Source organism: Aythya fuligula, chromosome 3, assembly GCF_009819795.1.
Source record: "Aythya fuligula isolate bAytFul2 chromosome 3, bAytFul2.pri, whole genome shotgun sequence".
NCBI classification, from domain to species: Eukaryota; Metazoa; Chordata; class Aves; order Anseriformes; family Anatidae; genus Aythya; species Aythya fuligula.
This window is the reverse complement of record NC_045561.1, coordinates 7,620,367-7,646,906: the sequence shown is the minus strand read 5'-3', so window position 1 is coordinate 7,646,906 and position 26,540 is coordinate 7,620,367. Positions and strand designations below refer to the sequence as shown.

The window sequence follows — 26,540 nt, the reverse complement described above, 5'->3', positions numbered from 1 at the left end:
CACGCTCCCAGTCCATTCTTTGGTTGCCCTGGCATTAACCTAAGGAGAAAAGCAAATGGGTAAATTGGGTAAATGAGGAAGGTAAAAAGCTTACGCTTAGGAATTTTGTACTCCTCATAAAAATCAATCTTAGTTGCATGATTTTAACCCATAGAAATCACAGCCATCCTGAAACAGTCACTTTGCTATTCTTAGTCATTTTGGTAACCAGTTCTGTTAAAACTTCCATTTTCCATGAACAAACCACCAACTCACTCGAGCAGCGGTTCAGCCACACACGCTGCAGACCGCAATAGTTTTTCTGTTATAACTTAGACTTAAAAAGTCAATCTTTGACTCATGCTGTCAGAAGTCAATACAAACCGTATTTGCCTCAATTGTCCTTCCCCTCTCCCTTGCCCCAGAAACAGAGGAAGGACTGAGTGCAATGGGTAGAACTGCAGTGCAAAGCCATGAAGCTGTGCAGCGCCACAGAGTGTGTGGGACACAGCCCAGGAGCATTTGCCCAGGAAGATGTGGCAACCAGCCTTTGGATGATGCGTCTCTTCAAGAATGGGACAGGAACAAGGTTTGCCAGTGCAGTCACTGGAGGCTAGAAACAAAGTTGTTTAAAACTTGCACAGTCTCACAAGGCTGAAACACAAAGCTGGAACAGTCCTGAGTACACATTACTCATATGCTAATGAAGAGGATATAAAGCAATAATGACCTTAAGTGACATTTATCGAGATTCAATTCAGAGCCCAGACAAAAATATTCCCATTTGTAACACTACATCAAGTACAGAAAAGATAAACAATACAACAGGCTTTTCTGACAACTTTTCTTGCTTTTTACAGAATGGTCCTGCGTGTGTTAAGTTGCAGCCTTTTAAATGCAAGAAATTTATCTTCTCAAAGTATTTTATGAAAATGACTAATGAAAACTACTTTGGCAGAGCTACTACTTTTGTTGTTCTTACCATAGGTAGGAAACTAAGGTACAGGAATTCAACTCCTGATTTATAACAAGTGAAAAACAAACTAATTACTCTGGTAGTTTTAAATACACGTAACAATTTCATAAGACTATTTTTAGAGACACTAGTGTTTCATCTGCTTTGGTTTTTAAATGTCACAACACAACTTACTGTTATCTTTGGACACTACCAAAGTAAGAAAAGAACAAAAAGCCAACTATTGCTATAAATTGGAAATAACACTTTTAATTTCTAGAAGGAAGGAAAAATAGAAGACATACGTGGCTCTTCATCTTTGGTTGTCTGATCTTCCTCAGTTTTCAAATAGATCACCTTTTTTTTTTTTTTTTTTTTTTTTTTTTTTTTTATTTCCGCTCATACTAGATCTTTAAGTGTCTGGCTTAAACACTAGTGTGAGCTCTAATGGCTGCCAACTTGGAGACAAGCTACTTTATACCAAACCTGCCTAAGTTACTAGAAAAGTGAGTCTTGTCTCACTTTAACAGCCCCATTTTGTAATGCTAATCATCACTGTTGCTGGTTACATGCCACTTACTGAAAAGACCATCATAGTTTAAAGTTCAGTTTAGAACTCCGAGGTGCTATTTTAATGTTCTTAAAGGATGAGATGGTCAAAACCATCCTTTTTTCTTGTTTTTGGTGTATACCAACAGGGGTAATGAATTGCAATGAATTCAAAATGAGACATGACCACTGTAAATTTAACTGCAAAATGAATACAGTCTTCTATGACAGAAGCTTGTTTCCTTATCCACACCACCAGATGCATATGCGTACACTTGTATCACTTCTGTATGACACGTTTTCTTAGAAGAGTAACCACTGACTCTTTGATCGAGATGCCAAAACACTTCCCTTAGTGGAAAATTCTGTTTCCCAAAGTATCTTTCTTCCCTTTTCTTTGTGAACTTAAATCTTCCTGAATATTATTACGCTCTTCTCTGCTGTATACCAATGCTCAGAAGCTTCTCACTGTTTCCAGCAGGATAGGTTTTCCTTGCTCTCCATTACACTCTGTCAGTTCCAAGCTACCAAATGCACTTGATGGGTCCTGTCATCTTGCTTGAAAGGCCAAGAAGTCACAGAAGCTGGATCAAAGTTATGCACAAAAGATACTGTATTATTTCCTTAGCTTTTTTATGTTAGCTATTCAAAAGTGAATGCGAAGATGTTCTCTGTAACCAGGTGAACAACACTTTTAATGTTCTAGGTTTGCAAGCATTCTTCAGGCACATCAATACCTTTTTTTTTTTCCCCAAGAGTACTTTGTATCTCCATGTGTACTTGCATATTTTGTCTCTTACCGAATTTTGTCCATTTTTGCCACTAGGTATACAGCCTCCTCTGCTAAATCTGACTCTAATCTCCTTCACTTATCAAGACATATTTATGTAAGCACTAGTTCTGAGTATCTGAAGTTTCTAACCTCTGCTTTAACAGCGCTTTGTTCAAATTAATGACGACTTAAAAAGTAACCATACTTCTTCATGATTATGAATTACCTATCAGCTCCATGATTCTAATATTCTCAGTCTTTTTTGGTACAATATTGTATTTCTACTACAATTGATATAGCAAACACTTCAAAAAACACCTTAAGACTAATTAATTGATAGGACAGTTAATTGAAAGGACTAGGAAAAAACAGTATTTTCTACTTCCTGTATTTAGCTTCCCTGCACTGTTGACATCACTGACACCGATAGCAACAAGGACCAACAGCAGGGTTTCTAAAATTGACTTAAAAAAAAAATAAAAACAAACAAACAAAAAAACCCACACATACCAAGTCTCACAGTGTTTAAAGAGGAACTACATTAATGGGAATGCAAAATTAGGAAGAGAAAGTTTAAACACAGTTTTATTTAGGCATAGAAAAAGAAAACAGAGCTAAGTGCCCAAAAACTCATTTGGGCAAGTTTTAAATGTCTATTTCTAATATATATTAAAGAAATTCTTCTAAATAGCAATTTTTCCCATTAATTAGCCCTTATAAAATCCATGAACTCTTCAATTATTTGGAGTAGAAATTAATTAGGTAGCATATATGTAAACAATTAAACGTATACAATAGACCTGTATACAAAATTTCTTCAGTGTTTAGTTATATTACTACCTTTCTAAATCAGGTATTTATAGACTTCTGCAGAATTAAAAACATTAAGACTCAGTCTCAGCTCTAAACCCTCTGCAGAAGTGTTTTTGTTTTGTTTTGTTTTAATATAACCATAACTATGGCTACTTTTTGTAGTCATCATCAACACTTCTGTTCAGAGACTGCATGATATGAAGCAAATAGATCTGAAACCATTAATTCCCTAGGTTTTCAAGGTGTAGTTTTTCCAACAACAGAGCAAAACCATTTTGGGGGCAAAAAGAAAGGGTTATCGTTATTCTAATTACTTCGGAACTGTCACTGAAGTTAAATGATCTTTCTGGAAATTTTAGGTGAACAGGAATTAGACCAAACTGTAGAAACGTCAACAGATGTTGTCAAAAGAACATCAACAAAAGTGAAGTCTGAGTATAAATGAAGTTCAGTTATTTAATTTTCTGCTTTTTTCTTGCCTGAAACTGTTCCGTTTTGGTTTTGACTGACTTTATTAGCATTGATAAAGCAGGATCTGTAGATTTCTTTGCAACCTCTTTCTTTGCCATCTTGCTCTCCTGCTCCTTGTTTGTCTCCTTAAGACCTTGCTGCTCTTGTTCTCTTCGGCGAGCTTTCTCTTCTAAGATCTTTTCTACTGCTTTTGTCTTCTTGAAATTTGGATCTGAAGGATCCACATTAAATAAGGGGGAAGTAAACATTGCTTGGAACCTCGTGTCAGCAACATTGACCTGAAGCAGAAAAAAAAAAAATATTTTAAGTAACCTTTACCCATAATAGCAATGTTTCTAAATACAATATGAGCTGCTTATTGAGCATATGAAATGGTTCATCATGCCAGGAACTGCTCAGGTTGCAAGTTTTCAGTGAGTATAGAGTACCAGAAGATCATATTGGTAAACCAGGTGAGTGAATACTTGTACAAATTCTGTATAAGCGTCAATCAGCAAACCAAGGAAGAGTCTATAGTCGAGAACAATTGACCAGAATCAAAGACACGGTGGAAAATTATTAGAACAAAATGTACCTGTGAGTATTTACTCATTGAGTTGTAGAAGGTCTTATGTATTGCCCTGTTACCTCACACAAAGTTAGAATGTACCCCCCCCTTCAACCTCGTGTCAAGATATTTTTGTTTGTTTTCTATAACAGCCTGTAAAACCCTAAAAAAGGTAGATAGAGCTGCTTCTCCTTCACCTAGAAGCAAGGGAGAAGGATATGGAACCACTAAGTTTATCCCAAAAAGAACTGATACCAACAATTAGCATTTAAGTTATTCTAGTCAATCTTCAAAAATCAAGCATACACCATTACCTGGAAGTCATCTTCTAATAACTCTTTCTTTTTCATTAAGAGTTTCTTTTTCTTCTTGCTCAAGTTCTGCTGTTCTACTATCTGCTTATAATTAAAATGCTTTCTGCCATCGTCTTCATCATCCATCATAAGTAGAGCCATTTCAGCCTGTTAGAAAATAAGAGTTAATGTACACAATGAAATGGAGTTTTCTATGAAAAAAATACAGCAACTATGTTAGTGAAGTCTATGATTCTATACACAAGTTGAAATAGGGTTGTTAAAACAGTATTATATCAAGCATAACATTATTGCACCTCAAAATATGTAAATAATGCAAATTATTATTTTTTAAAAAAACTGCAGATACACATTTCAACTTTCTAATATGTACTAATAACGTAATTTGAGAACTGTATACCCTAACATCAAAAGAACAAGTATCATTTTTTACGGGTATTTAAATCACAAAATAATTGACATTCACAAACTTCATAAAGGTAATAAATTCTGAGAATGAATAAAAAAAAAAAAACAAATAAGCAATAGCAAACGATTCAGTCTTGAAGGTTACAAGTCAATAGGACAAACATGCTGAGACAGCTTTAAAGCTAGAAATTAACCATCCAGTGTTCTTTCCATGCCCATTTACATTTTAGGGTTACTAAACTCTGTTGATCTGGTGTTCAACTACAGTTTTCCATAAAGATATCCTGGTATAATCTTCGGGGCCAACTACCGATTTCCTTTGGTGATTTATTCCAAAAGCTCTCACTAGTCAAATTATACAGCTTTATTCTATTGTTATCCTAAGGGACTTAATAGTCCACTCACAAGCACATCTCCAAGTATTTGCAGAATTCAGGCAATGAAACATCTGTAATTCTCAATGTTTTAAGCCACTTTACCTTCTGCTTTTCAACTTCAGCTTCATCTTCATCTTCATGGTCACTTTCAGCTGACTCTGCCTTCTTCTTTGAACCTAAGTGCAAAAATAGGCCATGCATACATTTATTCAAGCTTTTGCATGAGACCATAATTTACCTATCAACAGGACCTTAAAGTACACCTCATTTTCTTTCTTTCTTCAACATTATGCCGAAAACCAATGAAAAATTAGCTAGACTTAAAGCAATAAAAATCTACTGAATATTTGCATAGTTCATAGAGGAAACAATATTTAAATAGATTCTACTCTATTTTTTTTTTTATAGAGCAGTAGAGAGGATCACAACAGTGCAGGCAAGCATAGCAACTCCACTCCCACACTATTTTAAATCGAAATTATTTTAGACTCCTAAGTCTAACTGAGATATACTACAGTTTTCAAATTGTTCATTCTTTCTACTTAGAGAATGTAATAAATACTTTAGAATAAAAAGCAAATGTGCACCTCTTCTCTGTATCCAGAATACAAGCCTGCTAGCTGAGTAAGATAAAACATCAGTCAAACAAAAAACACATTTTTAGAATTTATTTGTAAGCCTAAAACATCATATCTTGCCGTTAAGCATTAGGGTAAAGAAGACCTATTTTCATCCATGGGGATAAAAATATGATTGACTGTTCAAACTGAATATTCTTCAGATAAAGCTTTCTTACTCTTACCCTTAATGTTATATGCATAGTGCTAATTAGAGACAACATGAGTAGTAACAGCATAAAGCATGAGTCAAACGTAACGTTTATGAACAGGTCTGTTTTCATGAACCCTATGAAATTAAATGTATTCTCTTTGGAACACCCATAGAACTGGATCAAGAAGGAGCAGGAAAAGAGGAAGGTTTTGACCTGAAACACATACTCTGACCTTTGAGCTTGGAATTTCATTCCCAGGCAATTTATTACAGTCCACTGGGGGTACTTTTAAGGAAGATTTTGGCTCCATTTTGTTAAGCCAGATTTGTAGTCAGACTAGAAATACAATCATGCCAGAAAAATGTCAAGTTGTATCACTAAGTATACTCCGGAACAGGATGCATTTCTTGAAGAACATTTTTTCCTCCCTTGACTACTCTCTTGACTATTTCTAAATAGATTCCAAGCTCGAAATGGATTTCTGGAAGAAACTACTACCACCAAAAAAAGTTAACTATCCAGATGCAGTGTCATTAGCTCACAAGCTGAATTGTTGTTCTAGCAGTTCCAAAAAGTATGCAGGAAAATCAGACTCAGATACAATATTGTTACCTAACTTAAACAGTTTATTTTAATGTATGAAGGGAAGAAATACCTGTCTTATGTAAGGTTTCAACAACTTGCAAGTCTTCTCTATCTTTCCAGAACTGACTAAACTAGAGCAAAGTAAACAGAGCACCAGATGTGCAAACTGATGACAATTATTCTGAAAGTTAAATCTAAGTCTCTTATAGCCTTTCCACCTACATCTCTAAGAAGTGCCCTCAAAATATCTTCCCCCATCTTTTACTGTGTGAAGAACCACTAAAGCGAGGATAGCTTCCGCTTCAGGCTTCAAAGACTCATGATGCTGCAGACCGGGGTGAAATCAGGAGACAGTATCAAACTAAGCTTTTTTGCACAGAGGAAGGAGGTAGAATAAAAACTAAAATCCATTAATTTCTTGCTGCGATCTTATGCAGCTAGAGCTGCAGTCTCTCTCAGCACTAAAACTACTGCATCGCAGTGAAAACAGTTGGGTTTCATAAGTCACAGATGTGCCATTTTCTTTCTTTTTATGATAGTCCTGACACAGTCCATCTACCCACATACACTCTGGAAGTCCATCCCCATCTTCTTCTGCACATACATCACACAATATCCTGAGTTGGAAACTATCATGTTAATAAGCAATTACACCGTTCAGCTATTCCCTTCCCCAGCTTAGGCTGAAACAAGAAAAATACCATTTAGTTCCAGGTGAGCCCACAGAAACAGACACACTGAGACTGAAATTGGCCGAGCCAATTGACAGATTTACAACACTTTTTTCAACAATACGTGCATTCATATAAATCAGAAGTGACAAGTGCTTTTTATTTCCCTTAACAATACCAAACCAGAAATGAGCTTCTGAAATACGGACATCAAGGTTCATATACTTACAGTACTTCACAGAACTAAGAGAAACCTGCCAAACACACTTGAGTAGACTTTACATAACTTCCAGTCTTCCTTTCCTAGCACTGGTGCTTAAACATAATACGAAAAACTGAGGCTCTTTGTCTAATACCTTCTTATAGTCTTGCTTCCTTTAAACTACCCCACCTCATCAAAAATGAAATAATGCAAAACCCTTGAACATTTACAATCAAGAAGTCAAACCAGTGTGGGAGCAAATATACCACTGCAAAACACTAACAGCACTACTGCATCCTCGTTTTTTGCTCTGGTTCACCTGAGTCTGTAATACGTTATGTCATACACTTCTCCAGTATAATTTAGTATCATATGACAGGCAGTTTAAGGGAGCAAATTCCATCTTTCAGGGGAATTGTGGAAGGCTTATGTAAAGTTACAGACAGCATTAAGTTGAATGATTGTATCCTAGTTATGAAACTGTCGCCGATAAAATCTTCTCTGAACTAGGCTTTAACTCATTTTCCTCAATCAGGTAAGCAAGCTGTGCTTAAAAAGAATCCCAGCTATTTTACAGAGGCCATTCTTAGCAAACTTGGGTAAAGCCTGACAAAGTTGAGACGTGTAACAATAAAATGTCAGCTGGCTTGTAGTCAACCACTACTCTCCCTTTGAAACTTCTCCAGGGTTAGCCACGTTATGTTTTTCTCCTCTTTCTCAATAGATTATCAGTAATATTGCAGACTGAAGTTTCACTTGCACAACCTTTATGTCTGTTCTGATATCCCCAAGGGCTCCAAGCAGAGTAAAACCTATTCTCTTTCTTATGGATGAGAAGGCTCAATCATCAATACACAGTCATTCCCTGAGTCCCTCCACAACACAAGCAACGTCTTACACGATACAGAAAAACATCTTCCGAGATCTTGCATACAACATTGAAACATCAAATATTGGTATGAGAATAGCCACATAGTCTTGCTATTAAAAAAACAAAACAAAAAAAAAAAAACAAACAAACAAAAAAAAAAAAACAGAAAGAGTATTGGAAGAAATAGCATCCTTCCAACGAGTTCTGAAAAGTAGCCTACACACCACTCATCACAGAAGTCTGGCAGAAAACAGCACTGCATTACGCCTTCCTTAAATTAAGCTGATACTTTCTATGAAACATGAATCCAACTCGCTGTTTTGTACTTCAGATTATTAAGACATTCACATAAGTACACTAAGAAAAGCCCAGCTTTTGTTTTTGAATTATTTACTTTCTCCTAACACAAGCTTCTAACCATCAGGACATAAGCCTATGGTGTTTGATGTCAAATTAGAAGTAGTATAGTTTTGGGTTGTGGTATTTGTAATTCTGTTGCTAACACCTCATCCCCTTGCCCTCTTAATATGCAACCGTATGAATCACTCCTAGGGTTTGGCTCTCCAGAGCCTTCAACTTGCACTTCTTGATTATCCTCACCTTAAAATTTTAGCCACCAAAGTCATACTTCAAATAAATTTGTCGTCACAGCAAAAGCTAACTTCAACACCAGACCAAAAACTTGTGAAAGCAGCATCCCAAAAATCTGAACTGGACAAGTTAACTCCCAAAATATTACACTTCAAAACATCTTACTATTGTCTTTGTGCCCATATAATAATGCCAAACCAAATTCCTAGATTAAAACACATATGGAAAGTCTGCTATCTGTTTAGCATTAGATCATTATAATTCTGAAAGCTTGAACAGTTCTCCATTTTCTATCAAGAAAGGCTACGTATACTAAAGATTTATTCTCAGAGAAATAATTAATATATTTTCATACTGTAGATAACTCTTTAAGCTATCCACAAATAAAAAAAAGTCATAGAGGTATCCAGTTTATTATTTCACCGTTTGGTTTGCTACGCAGCCAGAGTACACAAGTAAAAACATGCATCAGACTGAGAGAAAACAACATTACTTTCTTATGAGAGACAGATTTATTTATTTATTTATTTAATAACATATCAGATGTTTCTGTCATTTATATAACTGACCCAACCATCAAAGGGACCATATAATCTGTCTGGAAAAAGGCTTCCAAGGCAACCAAGACTTTTTTCCCTCCAGAATTTTTAGGGGAGTAGACTGTTTGCTCGTTCTCAACAGCCATCCCCAGTAGTTGGCTAAGTGACAGTTTCTGATTACAGCTGGGAGAAAATTTGCATTGCCATTACGTATATTACAGTATGCATCATTTTATCAGGAATCCTGCCTGCAATTATAGGCAAGTGACACACAGTTTTTTCCATTCTGAACATGCCATCTCTGCATTTACACTAGCCTTTGTTTCTAAAGCTCGTTATTTAAAGAAAGAGCACACTTATTTTGACTCACCTGTTTTCCCAAGCTCTTCAGCAAAATATGGATCATTGAGATCAACATCAGATGGAATTTCATCTTCACTCATTTCTTTCTCAGCAATAGCCTGTAACAAAGCAGAAACATTATTTCAACCAACATATAAACTACAAAAGTTTCACTGGAATTAAATGTTCCTTCTGTCAGAAACTACGAATGTGAAAACCAAAGCATTACATGCTGAACCATCATGAAACTAGAACTCACTAGAAATTGCTAGTTAAGAACAATCTATTTAAAACCTGTATTATAGATTGCAAGCTTTTGTTTTTACCTAAAGAAGGGCAACTTACATTTTCCAAGGAACTCTATAAGCTTATCACAGACAGCAATGCAGTAGCGAATCATACCAGCAAATATGTGCATAAGCTGTAGTTCTAGGTACATAATTGTTACCTGATTGCTCTTAACTCCTACCCAGAAAAAAATTAAATCCTTACTACCTCAAGTAGTGTACTATTCTGTTCTTTGCTACTTCAAAAGTGCAATTAAAAAACAAAACACAACTCGTCATGTTCTTGAAGCAAAAACTCTTCCTACCCAGGAAGTCAGAGAATCAAAAACCACTATGGTACTCTAGGAAAATGTTACTTGCTCTATTCACGTGCTCTTTGCCAGACACTGCTTCTGACGGACAGAATATAGCATGCAAAAAAACCCCACAACATACATCTGACATGGCATCATGGGACTGGTGTGTCCTTATGTTCCACAAGGACTCTACCATGGGGAAAAGCTTGAGTAAAGGGCTTCATTTTATGCTTCAAAAAAATCAGAAGGGTCAAATTTGGATTTAGAACAGCAATTTCTGTTACTGGAAGAATTCAGTGATACACCTCGCTCCTTGACCTAATTTATCAGGCCAAACTAGAGTATTACACTATCAAAAGCTGCTCTACTACCTAACAGTGCAATTTAGTTCAGAGCACTCATCTTCTGTATGATTAAAGAAGTTATTCATGAAATGCCAGCTAAGCCTGAACTAGAATGGACAGGATACCTCTAGTTATGGGTTACACTTATAAACGTTATTCTGCAACATGAACTGTATGCAAAGTAATTAAGATTATACAGAAGCTAGATTCTATATACTGCATGTTTTTTTCCTTAGTATACAAGCAAGAGTTTCATTTATCTGCCTATTCCTGCACATCTCTGCCACAGGAGTCAGTTACTTCACAATTACCTTCTGTGTGGGGGAAAATGAAGCAAAAGCAATCTTTGCATTTTTATAGAACAACTTTGCTATCCGTACAACAAAAAATTTACTAGATTTGCTTTTGTAGTTTGAAAGTTGAATGATTCTTCATAGCTATTAGTTCTTGGCTGCTACAGCTCTGACAAGAGTCTGTATGGTTCAAAACTACAGCATTCATTCCGCATTCATACAGCATTCAATCATGCATTCCAACTTTGCACCAAAAGCATACCATAGCAAAAAGACCCTTCCTAATGCATTCAGAAGATGCACAACTTAAAAAAGAACAAACAGATAAATGACTTTTTTGTAAGAACATAATATATGCTCAGTATTAGCCTGAACGTCCTTTAGCTCTGTAGATCTGATTAGAATTAAGACTTTCCAAATGAGCAACCACTGCACATTTGAGCCATAAAACAATACTGCACTCCTGCCAGAAAACAAAAGTACCCCCCCCATTTATCTAAAACTAGAACAGCAACTTAAGAAAAGGAAGGAGCATCTCCTTTTGCAACTCAGAGCAGATGTTACCTTTCTCTTCTTTTTAAGGTTTCTTTTTTCTTTCTTCTTCTCTAGGTATTTTTGCCATGGAGTTAGGTTATCCTTTCCTTCCAACCTATTTTTGACCATTTCTTCAGCATTTTCTTTGAGGCCTAGTAAAAATAAAAAAATAAATAGGAGGTTAAAGAAATTGGATCAATTTGAACTTTTCCTTAACCAACTGCTTTTCTTTTGCAAAGGAAAAACCTAGTTTTTCCTTCCACAAGTCAATGAGAACAAGTATCGCTTGGAGCAACATCTCCATAAATACGATTGGTTTATAGGTTGTATTTTTCCAAATATAACATCTTTCCAGTAACAACTCACACAGGAGTGAGATGATGAGGTTGTGTGTGCAATATTTTATTCCCAGCATCCTTACTGTTCCTCAAAAACGTCACCTGTTCAGACAGTAGACTGCACAGTCTATGAAGTCTACCACTTTAAGGCTGAGAGTAACATAATAATGCAGTAATAACACAGCACCCTTAAATTTAATGTACCTTACTATTATTAGCTAAGCTTCACAAAAACACTTCAAATCCAGTCCAGTCATTCCCATTTTTTGCCCACGGGAAAACAAAGATTGAGCTGACAAAGCTTGTGAAATATTAAATCACTACAGGGCTATATCACAGCTGGCTTGAACCTGTAGCTGGTGCTCTCTGTTTCCTGTTTCACCCAGAAATATTTGATGGTTGTTGCTATATCAGTATGCCCCACTGACGTAATAAAGTTGTTATGTAGCTCCCTTACTAAGGCAATGCTGCAGTGTCTTCATCATCTTCATCCACCATTGTAAGAGAGCAAAAAATTATTTTCACCATGTTTGAAGTCAAAATAAATCTGCAGCTAGGAAGCATGGAAGAACAGAAATAATAAAACAAATAATTTCTTGCATTATGTACTAATATCACAACGTGATATGTGCCAAGTCATTCGAGGCAAGATGTTTTCAAGTAATCTAGTCTTAATTCTGTTGTACCCCTCAGGATAACAAAACAAATATGAAAACCTGTATCTTGGGTTTAATTCCAACTAACAAAGGAGTAGAGGGAAGCATATTCATAATTGCAAAGGTTAGGATTTTTCAGTTGTTTAAGTCATGCAGAAAAGCAAGATCTTTCTCAACTTGGATTGCTGTTTCCTACTTTTTATTTTGCCCAAGACACTTCAAATAGAAAATTGCACCTTGTTAAATACAAAAAATAAAAAACAGAGCATTGTCTCTTGTATGTAAATTCACAGAGAACAAAATGTTTTCTAATCCACAAAAGCAGAAATAAGTAATGCCACGAAATCCTGATCGAGTATTATGCATACATTGCACAATCTACCTAATAGCTCTTAACTAAGAAGTCTGTTTTCCTGTTAACAGATAAGAGTTTTATTTCACAAAACTATTTTTAAAGCTACATAGTACCAGTCTGCTTTAATGACTAAAGCTACCCTAAATTAAGAAATAGTACACCTCTTGTATGACAGGAAAGCTAGATTCAGATTCAATGTTTAGGGTAAATTACAAATGTTTTTTAAAAAAAGAAGCTACCATTGGAAGGAAATTAAGGGACTTAATTTAAAAGATTATAGACTGCTTGAAAGAGATCAGCCTTGAATCAACAGAAAAACATTTAAAAGAATGTCCTCTGGTATCACCAGGTACCATTTCAAGCTGTATTAACTCAAATGAAACAATACCAGCTGCCGTTGTGTTGAGGCTGAGCACCTGAATTTGCACCATTACGCCTTGAACTTTAATACAGCTCTCTTGTCAATATGCATTGATAAAGCTTCTCATTGTGTGATCACGTTTTACCTTTGCCCACTCTTAACCCTGTTTGATACACAGATAATTAACACGCCTCAATATTTTGTGTCACTGTACAACGTATAGATAAGTTACTGAACATACTAGCATATGGCCAAATTACCAAAAATAATTGAACTCTAGAAACAGAATGGAGCTTTCTACAACAACATCCATCATTACAGTATTCAATAGTGCAAAAACGTCACCCTAAAAAAGGAATCCACTAACCACAGTGTCCCCATTTTACAGCTGCCTTTATAATCTGAATAAACACTGACCTTGATGGGCACCTACAAAAAGAAAACCTCATGATGGAAAGAGATTAAACAACTTGCCTTGCAACACACTGAAGCAGAATTCAGTGGCAAAAAGGCAGAATCCGCTTCCATGAAAAGAAGTAGCAGCCCGAGCAATGAAGGATTTGCTCCTACTTGCAAGTCCTTCATTCATTTACTACACGCTTTTTTTTTTTTTTAAGAAAGCCTTCCCTAACAAAAGAGTCCAATATTCAGTAGTTAACATCCTCCTTTTGGACATGACTGTTAGGTCTCGGAACATGTAGGGATCATGTTTCTACTCTTCCCACCTCCAGGTCTGACCCTCGCTATCTCTTCCCCAATCCTCCTTGTTCTAACCATCAGGGATGCTGAAGAGCATCCCTTCCCTTCTATTGCTGCCCAGCTCTCTAATTCTAATCTCCCATTTCTCATACTAGCTTTATCGCTCAAGTCACGTGGACCTCTCCAGGTGTCCCAGACTGTATTTTCTCCCAGCTCCCAGATTTCTCATTTGACCTTTGTCTGCTCCTCATCAACCCTTCCAGCTCTTCTCAGTAAGAAGGAACTGAAAACAGATGGCATAATGGCAAAAAATAAATAAATGGGCAGCCTTCATGGACAGCCCTACCTGTCCCTAGAAAAGCAGGCACAACATTTTTCCAACAAGCTGCAAACACTAATTTCTCTTCTTGCACTTGCCTGCTCTCCAAAAATAATTCCAAGGCTAGAAAGCTAGTTACAGCATGTCTGAAACACGAAGCGTGGACAAGGTCTAAAAATGTATTAAGCCATGCTTTATAGGAAGAAAAGAAGGAAGAAAGAAACACCACGTAAAACAGCCTTCTAATATGCTAGAAAGAAGCCAGAATTAACAGTAAGAGGCAAGCCAGTGCCGCCACAGAAACTGGTTATTGAACCAGCAAACAAATACAAAGCCACAAAAAAAGTGAAGGAAAGTGTGCTGTACAGGTTCACCAAAAATGTGCCACTAAGAAACCCTCACACAGCCAGGGCTGTAATTTAGTCACTTCCAACAATACATGGTTTTGTCTCCGAAGTCTAGGAAAGGGCAGTCATAATGCTTCCTAGAAACTGAACTACTATTACTTGGGATTATTTTTCAGTAGGTTTTGGAGGAAAAAAAAAGTTGCTGGTCAGGTAGCAACATTGCACATTCTCTCTAAAGACTGGATTAAGAAATATATATCACATCTCCAGGAGGGTGTATGTGTGGGGTGGGGGGGGATTAAAAAAATCTCAGAGGAGGTTACAAGATTTCTGATTTATTCGCCTAGAACATGGCATCATTTGATCCATCTGGCACAGAAGGACTTGGAGGAAAATACAACCCTTTCTTGTGGTATTTGGCAGTCTCATGAAAGGCCTTAGAGTTTCTCCACAGATTAGAGTGGCTTACAAACTACTGTCCAGACCGCTTCCCGAGAATAAGAGTGTATTTAAGTGGTCAAAAGACTTGATTGCAGAACTGGAAAGAAGTCATCTGCTTTAGGTAGACTTATTAACTGGCCATACAAAAAGTTAAATTAAGTTTTACCTGCTCCTCCCCGTTTCTATTTTTAAATAACTGAATCACTAGTCATATTTAATTTTTACAAATAAGGGCCATGAAAAGAAGGTGTAAAGTTAATATATATTAGCATGCAACCAAATCATACTTGAACTAGGGGATTAGAAGCGTGAAAAACCCCATACAACATTATCAGCTTAAGTACTGCTTCTCACATTACTGAGGGAAGAAGGCTGAAACAGAAATTTTGCTTCTCTAAACAATGAAAAACTTTAGGCAATCTAACTGCTTGCAACTGTCACAGTTACTAAAAGCTAGAGAGATGCTTCTCAGTAAACCTAAATGAGTAAGATGAACATACATGTAATACCTCGCCTACTCCTCCCCCAAAAAAAATAACAAAAGAACTGATACACACACCTTGTTGAAGTTAGATCAAAGGAACGGCCAGCAGAAGGACTCTGATAACATTACAATTTGTTTGCCACAAATATAACACATCTTGGGTCAAGACAGTTTTCCTAACACAGCACTACTCCCTTAAAAAAACAAACACACACCAAAAAACCCTTAGATGCTAAAATGTCAAGTGTGAAGAACCACAGCACTGAGCACACACTTCTTTGTGCTGCGTGAGGTAGGATTCCTTATCATTTATCTCTTTATCTCTACCAGAAGCAGCGATCTAGATTGAGACAGATTTTGATTCAATTCTGTCATTTTCTTGCCCCACATAATCTGTAACAACATACAGTTGGGGTCCACCATGCACTTATAAGGGATCTGACTGCCTGCTGGTCTACTTCTGATGAAAACAAATTTCAAGGTTTCCTTAAAGCTCAGCTACATATTTACATCTCATTCTTCCCAAAGGAAGAATTTAAGTCCAATAAAAAAGCTGTATGAGAAACTGGCCGAATAGCATCAAGAACAGCGATTGTGGTCTTCTCCCTCTTCACCTTCTAAGGAGAGTTTGGGGAGCTGGATAAGAATGCATAGTAATTGTTGCTCAGATCGGCTATGATTAAGAAAACAGATGGATGCTTAAATATAACATTGATTTTGTGCCTAAAAGAAACAGACCAAAGAAAGTTGGAACTACATCTAATTTGTTTTTGCTGGCACTGTGGTTTATTAAAACTATTATGATTCAAGAATAACTGAATCATTCACAAAGTATGCTTTCTATAACCATGTGTAAATATTTGTGCCAAAACTCAAATTTTTAAATTAATTCAGATCTGCCTTTCAATTGAGGAAAGTCGTGGATTTAACTGTTGTAGTTCTCTCTATATTAAATATTTGGGCAGGAAAATGACCTTGCAGTAAGTCCATCAGATTGAGGCAGAGTTTGATAATAAAAGCATTTCAAGATGAAAGTTGGTTCTAAAAGACCTAAGGAGTCTTGAGAGATGATAACAAACGATTTTTAAATGCCCAGAACACTCCAAATGGAACATAATTAGTTCTTTGAGAATTTCAATATGCACATTAGTTCAAGGAAAGGGTAATAACTAACATACTTCTCTCCCATAAGAAATCGTAGCCTCAATTGTGTGTATTTGCCAGAGCTATAAATGATGCAGCAACTGCATTTCACTCTGAGAGCCACCCCCTTTCAGGTGTGCAGGACGTTTTCTCCAAATGCTGTCTGAAGTCTACAAAGGCTACACGTTGCCACATATTAGAACAGTAAACAAAGTGAAGACACTCTTCTTTGCTTTTAAGGCTTATTTCAGAAAGAAGCCATCCACTTAATGAAAAAAATAAAAAAGGAGAGTTAGGACATGAATAGGATTTTAAAAGCAGACTGACAAACTCAAGAGTTGGTAGGCAAGGGAGCTGAGTAACAATATCACAAACTCAATTCAGGTTTCCAAAGCCTGAATGCTCTTGTAATACGAAATAAAGAAGCAAACTACTAACCTTCATGAGGTCAGTCAAAATACCATTACTAGCTATTAGCCCTCAGAACACAGCCAGCACCATCAGTTTTACCCATAGTTTTTGGAGTTTCGCTTAAAAAGGCAAGCGAATGCTTCCACGACATCCAGAACCTCTGATCTTGGAAAATACTCCAGAGTATAATACAAGAGGAAGAAATGAAGAAAAAGCTAATACATGCTATAAAATCAAAGTTGCAAAATTGACATCAAATTGACATCATGATACAAACCCATCTGAAACAGCACCCAGGCATCCTACTGGCTCTAAACAAGGCCGTATCTACCAGGATGTATCTTTGCTGCCTGTTTTGATTTTACAAAGCATGTAGCCTGACAGAATAACAGGAAGGATGAGGAATGCTGGGTGTTACCACCACTCCTCTCCATCCCTTCTTCTAGGGAGAGGAAAGTGTGGGAGGAGTCCTAGGAGCTCCACAAGGTGCGATAATGAAGGGGTTGGACTAGATGAGACACGGAACAATGTCAATTTGCTAAGTCCAGTTCACTAAAAAAGAAACGAGGGAGCCACTCTATTGGGGAATTTGATTCCATCTGTACTACGTTCCCAAACACCAGTACAAATTTTCTTGCAACATGCAAGGTGCAGCTGATGAAACTACACCCTTCAGCAAACTGGTTGCTCTCCCCATGCCACTAAGTTTCCTGCAGTCTCTTTTCATTTCCTGCAGTGGATGGTTTGCTCTAGATCCCTAACTTCAGCACCATCTTAAAAAATAAATAAAAATAAAAACCTTCAGTTTACCTATGTATGAAAACCCAGCTGCCTTGAATGCTCAGTGATACAATCAAAAAAGATACTAACCAAGCAACTCCAGAAATGCAAATACTGACACACTGTGGACAGATAAAGTAAAACATCCCTACAGCCTTGTCAGTAAGCACTTGTCCCATAACGCACGTTGTATCTTTGATTTCAATGAGTTGGCCCACACCAGAACAAGATATTAATAGGGAGCATACATACTCAACACAAGTCACCCACGTGAATTCAAAGTAACAATAGTGCAAGTCAGATATGCACTTCGAGATGGAATTAACACATCAGTTGGGATGGGGATGAGTTCTAGCACGGCTCTGGTCTTGTATGTACAGTAACAGATCAGATCGTGTTCTTGTATAGACTGCAGTCCTATGTGTACTGAGCCAATACACCAACTGCTGCCGCTAGAAGGGGCATGTTACACTTTCATAGTCTTTGGACCACATCATTCAACCCTCTGAGCCTTCACCAAACGCTGGACTCTTTAACTCAGCAGTACAGATTCACTTCCTTTTTTTTTCCAGAGCAGCTCTGCCATTTTAGCAAATTAAATTAACTTGCAAATAAATCTATCAAAGTTCTAGGGCTGGTACATGCTGTCAGAATGAGCTTGGGGACAGGATGAAGGAAAAAAGGCTACAGAAGAAACCATCCCTTTTTTGGATGTAGTGTCTTGTTCAACTGGCTCATTACTTCTCATGGAAGGAGCACGCTCATAAACAAAACCTAAGCGTCTCAATGCGTTTTCATTCCAAAGGAAAAGAACAGACAATAGTTTTCAGAAAGTTTTCTTCTTTCTCAAGAAGAGATCTGCTGGGACTCTATATGGTAAAGTTATCCATACATCACTAAGTATCCCCTAAGCTTGCTTTCCTGGTAGCTTTCCTTCCCACAGAGCTGTCTCACTGGAAGATCAGACTTCTCCCTTTTCTGTTCCCCCAAACCTTTCGCATTAAGCAAGCAAGATTTTAAAACCACTCTCCTTCAATTTCATGCTACGTTTCCAAATCATATTGTTTCATTTTTAGAAGTGTAGGTATGTTTTATGATTCTATTGCAAACATGAATTCTACTCAAGTAAAATCTATAAAGCGATGAATGAAAAAGCAAGCACAAGAAAAACTGGCAAGTAAATAAGCTACACAGAGAATCTTACAGCTGAGGAACTGAGTTCAGTCATTATTTCTTCTATTTCCTCCATTGTATTCCACTAGGATTTCAATTTATGGGAAAAAAGTCAGTTTCTACTACTATAAATCATACACCTTACATCGTATCCCCATTAACAGGCCAATACTGCACACTGCCCAAGTCTGTAAAAGAAAAAAGTTAAAGCCTACCTGGAACCCATTTAATCTCCATTTCTATACCCTTTTCCTCTTGCTTTTTCTCTTTTTCTTGGATACTTTGCAGAAGTTCTCTGTACTTGGCAATTTGTTCCTCATCATCTTTTTGGCTTTTCCTGGGTTTATCATCTTCCATTTCATGATCTACATCATCGCCTAGAAAGACAAAAGAGAAGGTATGGAAGACAACCTCAAAGCGATCCATTTACATTCAAGGAACACACCTAAGGAACATTAAATCATTTATAACAAAATAAAGTATTTTCATATATTATTCCCAGAAAAAGTAACCAGTTCTAGAACTCCCCTGCTTCACAAAAAAATAAAATAAAAAAAATCTGAAAAGGCAAAGAGTTGGTCCAACAAAGGAAACCACTGACAGAACACAGCATCCTTTACTGCGTTTTACAACTCTTGGAGTCCCTAATGTCCCTGGCAGCACAGTAATAACATCAAAAAACCTAAACCTAAAAAAAAAAAGTTGTGCAAAGCACCTTGAAATTTTAACAAATTACTCAAGCCTTTTTATTAATTCAACGTGTCACTAAAGATAAAAAGCAAGATGGAAGCAGTTTTGGCTATTTTTGCTAAGGAAAACACAATTACAATGTGACCTGCAATAAGCTTTCAAGAAGCATTTCAAAGAGAACAGGCTTTTTAAGCTTTAAAGATGCTGCAGCTCCTTGAACAGTAGAAATCTAGCTTTGGGGCTCCTTTTTTCTTTTTCTGATACTGTTGTTCTTTTTCATCCCATAACCTTAAAATGCTTGTTGTTGGCTGGGATTGGAAATGTTGACTGTTCAATTAACTGCAGCTGCTTTTCCACTTTCCTGATCAGTAGCAGAGAACTCCTAAGACAAAAGCATCTGCTCATGCAGCAAGCAAAAATGCATTCAGCTCTTAAGAGTGAGAAAAAAAATAAGTGACTGTCTTTTTTTTTCTTCCTGATGTCATAAGAAACGGTAAGCAAAGCTATCCTGGATGGGAATTGAAGAGATCCTTTGGCTAAGAAATGCTCCCTTGAAATGGGGTAACGAAGGGGTGACTCATTTGTATTATTTGCTAATTTTGCCAGGAGAAATTTAAGCGGTGACACGTTGTCACACTTTCCAGTTTTGATACAAGTTGAATTTCTTTTGTCAAAACCAATAGCTTTAATACAAATGTTAACATTGCCTTCAAAAAACTCTTCAGAGCTTTTTCATTCTATAAGCAAATAAAGAACTTTGAAAACAGCTGCAAGAAAGGAAAGGAAAATTAACTGAATATGTTCTCGAAGTTTGTTTGGAGTTCAAGTAACCTTGCTGCTAGCTTTCAAGTATCACACTGTGTTGCACAACATGAGGAACCACTTTCTGATGGATATTAAGGCAGTAATGTTTCCTGCCAATATGTTTTTTAAAGACTTTTTGAATAAAAAACACGGCCAAAACAAAAACAAAACACTAACAGTTACATTGTAATAGAAATACAATCAAGAGAAAAAACAACTTAGCCTGTGAATGAAAAGAACGTAAAAGCAGATGAAATTAGGAATATAAAATACAAGCATATAAAATACAAGTCAGACTGGGTTCCCATCTAGCCACTTCTGAGCAGGGACATCCTAGCCTGCACAAGCACACACAGAGATATCCTTTAATTCTAAGCCGCTGAACAACTCCAAGAGGTTACATGAATTTTTCAGAAGGAAAGCCAAGTTGACCTTTGTTCTGGGGTTTCCTAGAACTTAATCCATCTTATTTTTTTAATAAAAAATACACACACAAAACACGCTCCTACAAATACACCTTAGAAAAACCCCCAACCAGCAAGTCATACCAAGCTTCAGGTGTTTCATAAAAAGAAACCATCAGGTTGTGGTGCTTCTATTTTATCCCAAGAAATTCCACCTGGCCTTGGCTAAATCATTAACTGGTAACTCCTCTCTCTGGCTTATTTCCTTAGGAATTATTTTAGCAACATGCCAAAACTAACCCAACAGGAATATTTTAAGAAGTCAGATCCTCATTACCATTGAAGCAGCAGTAATGCCTCAGCATCTACAGAGTAGTGAGGGAGAGAAGCCAACCCAAATCACATTGTGTGCAATGCATTTAATAAATACCCATTGAATTCAGCGACAATTTTAAATAGCTGCATGTTTTATCATCTGCCAGTTATTAGCCTTCTGCAACAGTCCTAGCAAGCATAAAAATGAACAGTATTCATATGTAAGACACCATATGTACTGTCATATGATAAAATATTAAAGATCCATTTAACATAGCTAAGCTAATGAGCAAAATAGATTTAAAAACGTAAAATATTTATTAAGTGTACTGATCTTATTTACCATTAATCACTAAAAACTACATCAGCAGCACAATTAAATAAGTGAATCTCCACCTCGCAAATCCTCCTTCCGAGGATTACATTTTCTTTCCTCACGTGTGCATCTCCAGCATTGGTGCTGCAGCAGAAAAGCCTCCTGTCATCCAGAGCTTCTAACACAATACTCCACAAAGGCAGCAGAACTCCTTGCTCCGACTCCTACTGTGCAGAGCAGGGCTCTCTACAGAACTCCCTGCACATAACACCCCATCAAGAACAACTGCTCAAAACCACCCCAGTTCAAGCGTTATGTCATATAGTCTCTTCGCATACTCTGCGTGGCAGAGCAAAGCAGCACGGCAAATATGATCTTTTTATTGCAAAGAAAAAAAGAAAAAAAAAAAAAAAAAACAGCACAAAATCTTAGGCATCAACACCATGCTGCTTAATTTGAAGCGTCGTTTAAAATGCCATAAACTAAATCATTGGTGCTCACAATCAGAATCGCAGTTACGGGCTTGAATTTGATGCACGCCACAAAGTTTTACTAACCGCAACAAATGCATCCAAGCAACAGAGTTCAGAAGCAATGTAAAGGAGATGCTTTGTGCCCACAAGCTACTATATAGCAAGTCCATGAAATTGAAATACTTGACATTACAAATCTGTTGTATCACAACAACATTGGTAACAGACATTTTTAACTTAAGAAATGTAATAAAAACGAAATGGACCAGGGCAACTAAAGCTGTTTATAAATAAAGCATACAAATAAATAAATTAGATGGCCAGAACATTTTTTCCTTCTTATCACAGTCCTTACGCATTTTTCCCTTTTGTGCATAGTGCCACATAATTCTGCTGGACAAAATCCTGCTTTGTATCCAGTAACTCAACGGATAAAATGTCAGGAACACGTTACAGACACAGCAACACCACTCCTCTATTAACAACTTATTTCTCAAAACCATTATTAGGAACTACACAATTTGAGGTCTCAAGTGTGTTAGTGTGATAACATAACTCTAGGTCGATCTCTCTCCCTTCCCAGAAACAAAAGTTTACTTAAAATTTCTTCAGTGTTGCTCACTTCCAGATTCTATCACCACGCTGTAACAGACGCTGTTCTTTTAACACAGCAGTAGCCTTGAAAACCTGAACTTAAAAAAATGAAATACTTTTCTCTGCAGCTACTGCTCCTATTAATGCATTTTACTAACCATTACTAGAGAAAATTAAGGTCATGGAGGTACAGCTTATAAACATATTTTTATGTAATATGAGAAACAAATGGACACTTATCCTGCCAAGATATTGCCAAGTCAAGTCTGCTGCCAGCAGATTTCCCAACTCCATAACCAGAAAAATCTGTCATGCTCTTTTGCACACTTCAAACACATCTGATTACAACAACCTACTTTAATGCTGTATAAACCCATTTTAACATCTGTTTGAAAGACTTGATTAAGGCTTAATGATATGTTCTTTTCCTTGTAATTTAGGCTATATATATGACCAATTAAGAGTAGACTGATTTTTAGAGTGAAAACAAGTAAAGTACTTGAGGAATTTGCACTATATGCAGAAGACTTTAAAAGTTACGTGACATTCCCTTCTTATTTTTAAGAAGCAACAGGAATCCAAAAGCAATTAAAATTTGCTGCTACTTCAGTCTTGCTGCTACTCCAGTCTTTCATAAGGTTCCCTTGAACACATTCTGTAACTTACCTTCCCCCCCCCCCAACGTAAGACTTTGGAGTACCAGAAGTCTCATACCACATTTTTTTTCTCTACTGTCATTCACACTCTGATTACCCAAGAAGAGCTACTGCTGCGCCTAAGGACCTTTGTACAATCTACATCTTCCCCAGGGCCCTCTAAAGTCTGGAACAGGTTCCACGTCCTGTCTAGGGTATCCCAGGAAGCCCAGCCTTAGGACAGCTTCTTCAGTGTGTCCTTGCCCTGCAGAGACTTTAGTACATATACAGAGGGTCATAAGGATGGCAAATCACTACATATATAATACTATACTACATTACTATTGCTATACAGTATTATATACTAAATACCGTAAATAGAATTTTCCAGTTGAAATATTACATTACCCTGAAAAATAGAGAGGTAGGAGAAAAAAAGAAAGAAAAAGATGTTGTACTTAGAGGCCCAAGCTACTAATCATAAAACAGCCACTTCGAGACTAAATCATTAGGGAAACTCCTGATCGCTCACCATTGGATGTTTTTTTTGTTTGTTTGTTTTAATAATTAAGTCAGTGTTACTCAAACTCTACAGAAAAAAAAAGTTTATTTTTATTCAGAACTGAATGAACCTGATAGCTACCAGTCTCTAGAAAAGTCAGTCAAACGTACAATGAAAAGTCTCTTCTCTTTAGCAGTATTATCAATATCAGCAAAAAAGAAAATGAACTATGATTTCGATGAATTATGATGTTTCTATTTGAAAAACTCCATTTATAACCATTATATTTGTCTTAATTAAACATTAATTACATTAGGTAAAGATATTTTGCATGACAAGTGAGAAACAGGAAGCTCTTTGAAAGCAAGGTTTAAATATGAAAATCAAACGGTCTCATTTATCAATGCTCTGAATAATCTGTAACTCCTAAATCAGCTAATATACTTCACAAATTCCACTGCAGAAGTGTTTCCTTTGTCTTCAACAAAGAATTTGGCCGTTTTGAGGTCGTAATGGTGATGTTATTTATTTGGAGAATCAGAATCAGGTCTGTATAATGAATTTCAGCTGTGGCTTTAAGAGAAATTTTAGAAATTTGAACATGTGTTTTCTTACTATGGACAGAAAATGCTGGAAAAGTTTGTTTTTGCAGTCAGTATTTAACTCAAATAAAAACAAAAACAAAACAGAAAAACAAAGAACAAGAAGAAATAAAGGGGAGAGGAAAAAGGAATGTCAAGTCCCAGTAAATCAGAGGAACTCTACAGCTGCCGTGTTATCAGGCCTAACTCAAAGACTTACAGAATTTTTCAAGTTTTGCATTATCTGTCAGCATTCTATCATCAATCCATTTATCTCCTAATTGAAATGCGTGAATCAAAGATACAAATGTGCCCACCGCCCAGGTCCCTCTACCTTTAGGTCATGTATACAGAAAAGCGAGTATACACCATTTTCAGATATGTTTAGGTCTGGAGCAAAGATAGGTTATTTTTAGAGTAGAACTTGACCACACCTTCTCTATAAAGAGTATAAGGAGTTCAGAGTATAATGAGTCCCTGTAAAAGGAGACATTCAAAGCATTTTCTGATGTTATGGAATTTACACAGTATTTTGAACATGAGTTAATTAAATGTAGCTACTGACTTTGTGAACAACGTTTATGTAGGTACCTTGCTGCTGTTCTTCCTCTTCTTCACTAGATGAAGCCAAGTAAGCTTGAAAATCCATATCAAGGAGCTCCTCTTTTTTAAAAGTTCTGCTAAGTGACATTACTCGCTCGTGATCTGTTTCATCCCATGTTACATCTACCTTAAAAATAAGAAAGCCACTTCTAGAAGCTGAAGCACTAACATTAAACATGTCAAGACAGTTTTTTTAAGAAAAAAATCACTACCTTCTACTTAAAAAATGTAAACCTATTAGTTTTGTTACTACAGAACAATTACCTATAATAATTTATTATAATAGATTTCATTATAACTTCTTTGAAATTCTTTAGCAATGGAAGTTTCAAGGAGTTTTAACTACATGAAAGAGTAAAGAAGTCTCCCATTGCATTCAAGGGTTCTGTAACATCAGGTCACACCACCCAAAATCTGTCAGCCAAGTTTCCTTTGTGGCAGCAGATACCAGTATTGAAGCAGCAGCCTCCAACTTCTTTCCTCTCTTCCTCCAGCACGAACTCATTCCTGGAATCAGGCATGGATTGCAATAGGGACAATAAAGCATTTGCGCAACTGCGCCCTCAACTAAGAAGATGAAACACACGACTGAAAAATGATCCTGCAGAAATTACTTAGTTCTCAACTAATCACTTCTTCAATCCGGTTCATTTCATGGCCAGATGAACATTTTGGCTGTCACATAAGACAGTAGAAATGGATTGCTACAAGGAAGGGAAGCAACTGTTTAAGCCTGACACTGCCACCAAAAAGCCTCTTGAACTACACCCAAACATCCATTTTCAGCACATTAGAAGATTTAATTGCGGATAACAAAGTTCAGTCCATGCGCAACTTGTAAGAGGGGTATTACGAGGTCAAAATGGAGTATTCAATTTCTAACAGAAAAGCCGAGCCCCTCATACAACAAAATTAAAGCTTATACATTGGGTCACAGCGTGCAGCTCTGTAACATGCCTGCATCTTGTAACATGCTGGATGTCTCTATTTTGAAATGCTTAAGACAAGCAGGAAGCTCTTCCCTACCACTTACATATAATTTAAAATCTGACAATAAAACTAAACAAATTAGAAAAACATTATGAAAGCATTGTAAAGATACCTTTGATGTTCCCATAGCAGCAGATGTGAAGTACTTTGGCTTATATACAGACACATTCACTTCTGAGGCTACATCTTTTGGCTTATCATCAAATGTAACATCATCTGGAATAAATCTTACAGGCAGATAAAGCAGGTTATTGTTCAAATATACTGGGAAATTTCATAGTACAAGCAGTCTAAGCTTTTCACAAATATGGTACGTCAGCACAAAATAATTTGCTAAAATATAGTCAGTAAGCCTGAGAAGGAAACCAAAGCAATACACAAATACCACACACACACATTAACTGTCTGGCTTTTGCACAGCTATTCCACGGATTTTCAGTCTTTACCACCACCATGCTGGGGAAGTAAACTGAACAACTTGCAGTTTAGTAGTAGGCAGAGTTGGGGTGGTATTTTGTTTGTTTGTTTTGGGGGTGATTCTTAGTTTTCAAGGAATTATGTTTTAAGTATTTGCTTTATAGGAAGGTTTATAATATTAAAAATTAGGAAGAAAA

General features: G+C 36.7%; 1 protein-coding gene across 1 annotated transcript in view; it reads right to left on the bottom strand.

Moving 5' to 3' along the window:
• Positions 1-1,310: 1,310 nt before the first annotated feature.
• Positions 1,311-26,540, bottom strand: part of ESF1 (ESF1 nucleolar pre-rRNA processing protein homolog) — a 31,839-nt gene continuing 6,609 nt past the window's right edge. The window contains exons 7-14 of the mRNA XM_032184975.1: positions 26,039-26,153; positions 24,925-25,063; positions 19,235-19,396; positions 11,543-11,664; positions 9,787-9,877; positions 5,288-5,361; positions 4,401-4,547; positions 1,311-3,817 (exon numbers count right to left, since the gene is read on the bottom strand). Coding sequence (XP_032040866.1) covers positions 3,521-3,817; positions 4,401-4,547; positions 5,288-5,361; positions 9,787-9,877; positions 11,543-11,664; positions 19,235-19,396; positions 24,925-25,063; positions 26,039-26,153 — 1,147 coding nt within the window. The 3' untranslated portion in view covers positions 1,311-3,520. The remainder of the gene's footprint in view (positions 3,818-4,400; positions 4,548-5,287; positions 5,362-9,786; positions 9,878-11,542; positions 11,665-19,234; positions 19,397-24,924; positions 25,064-26,038; positions 26,154-26,540) is intronic.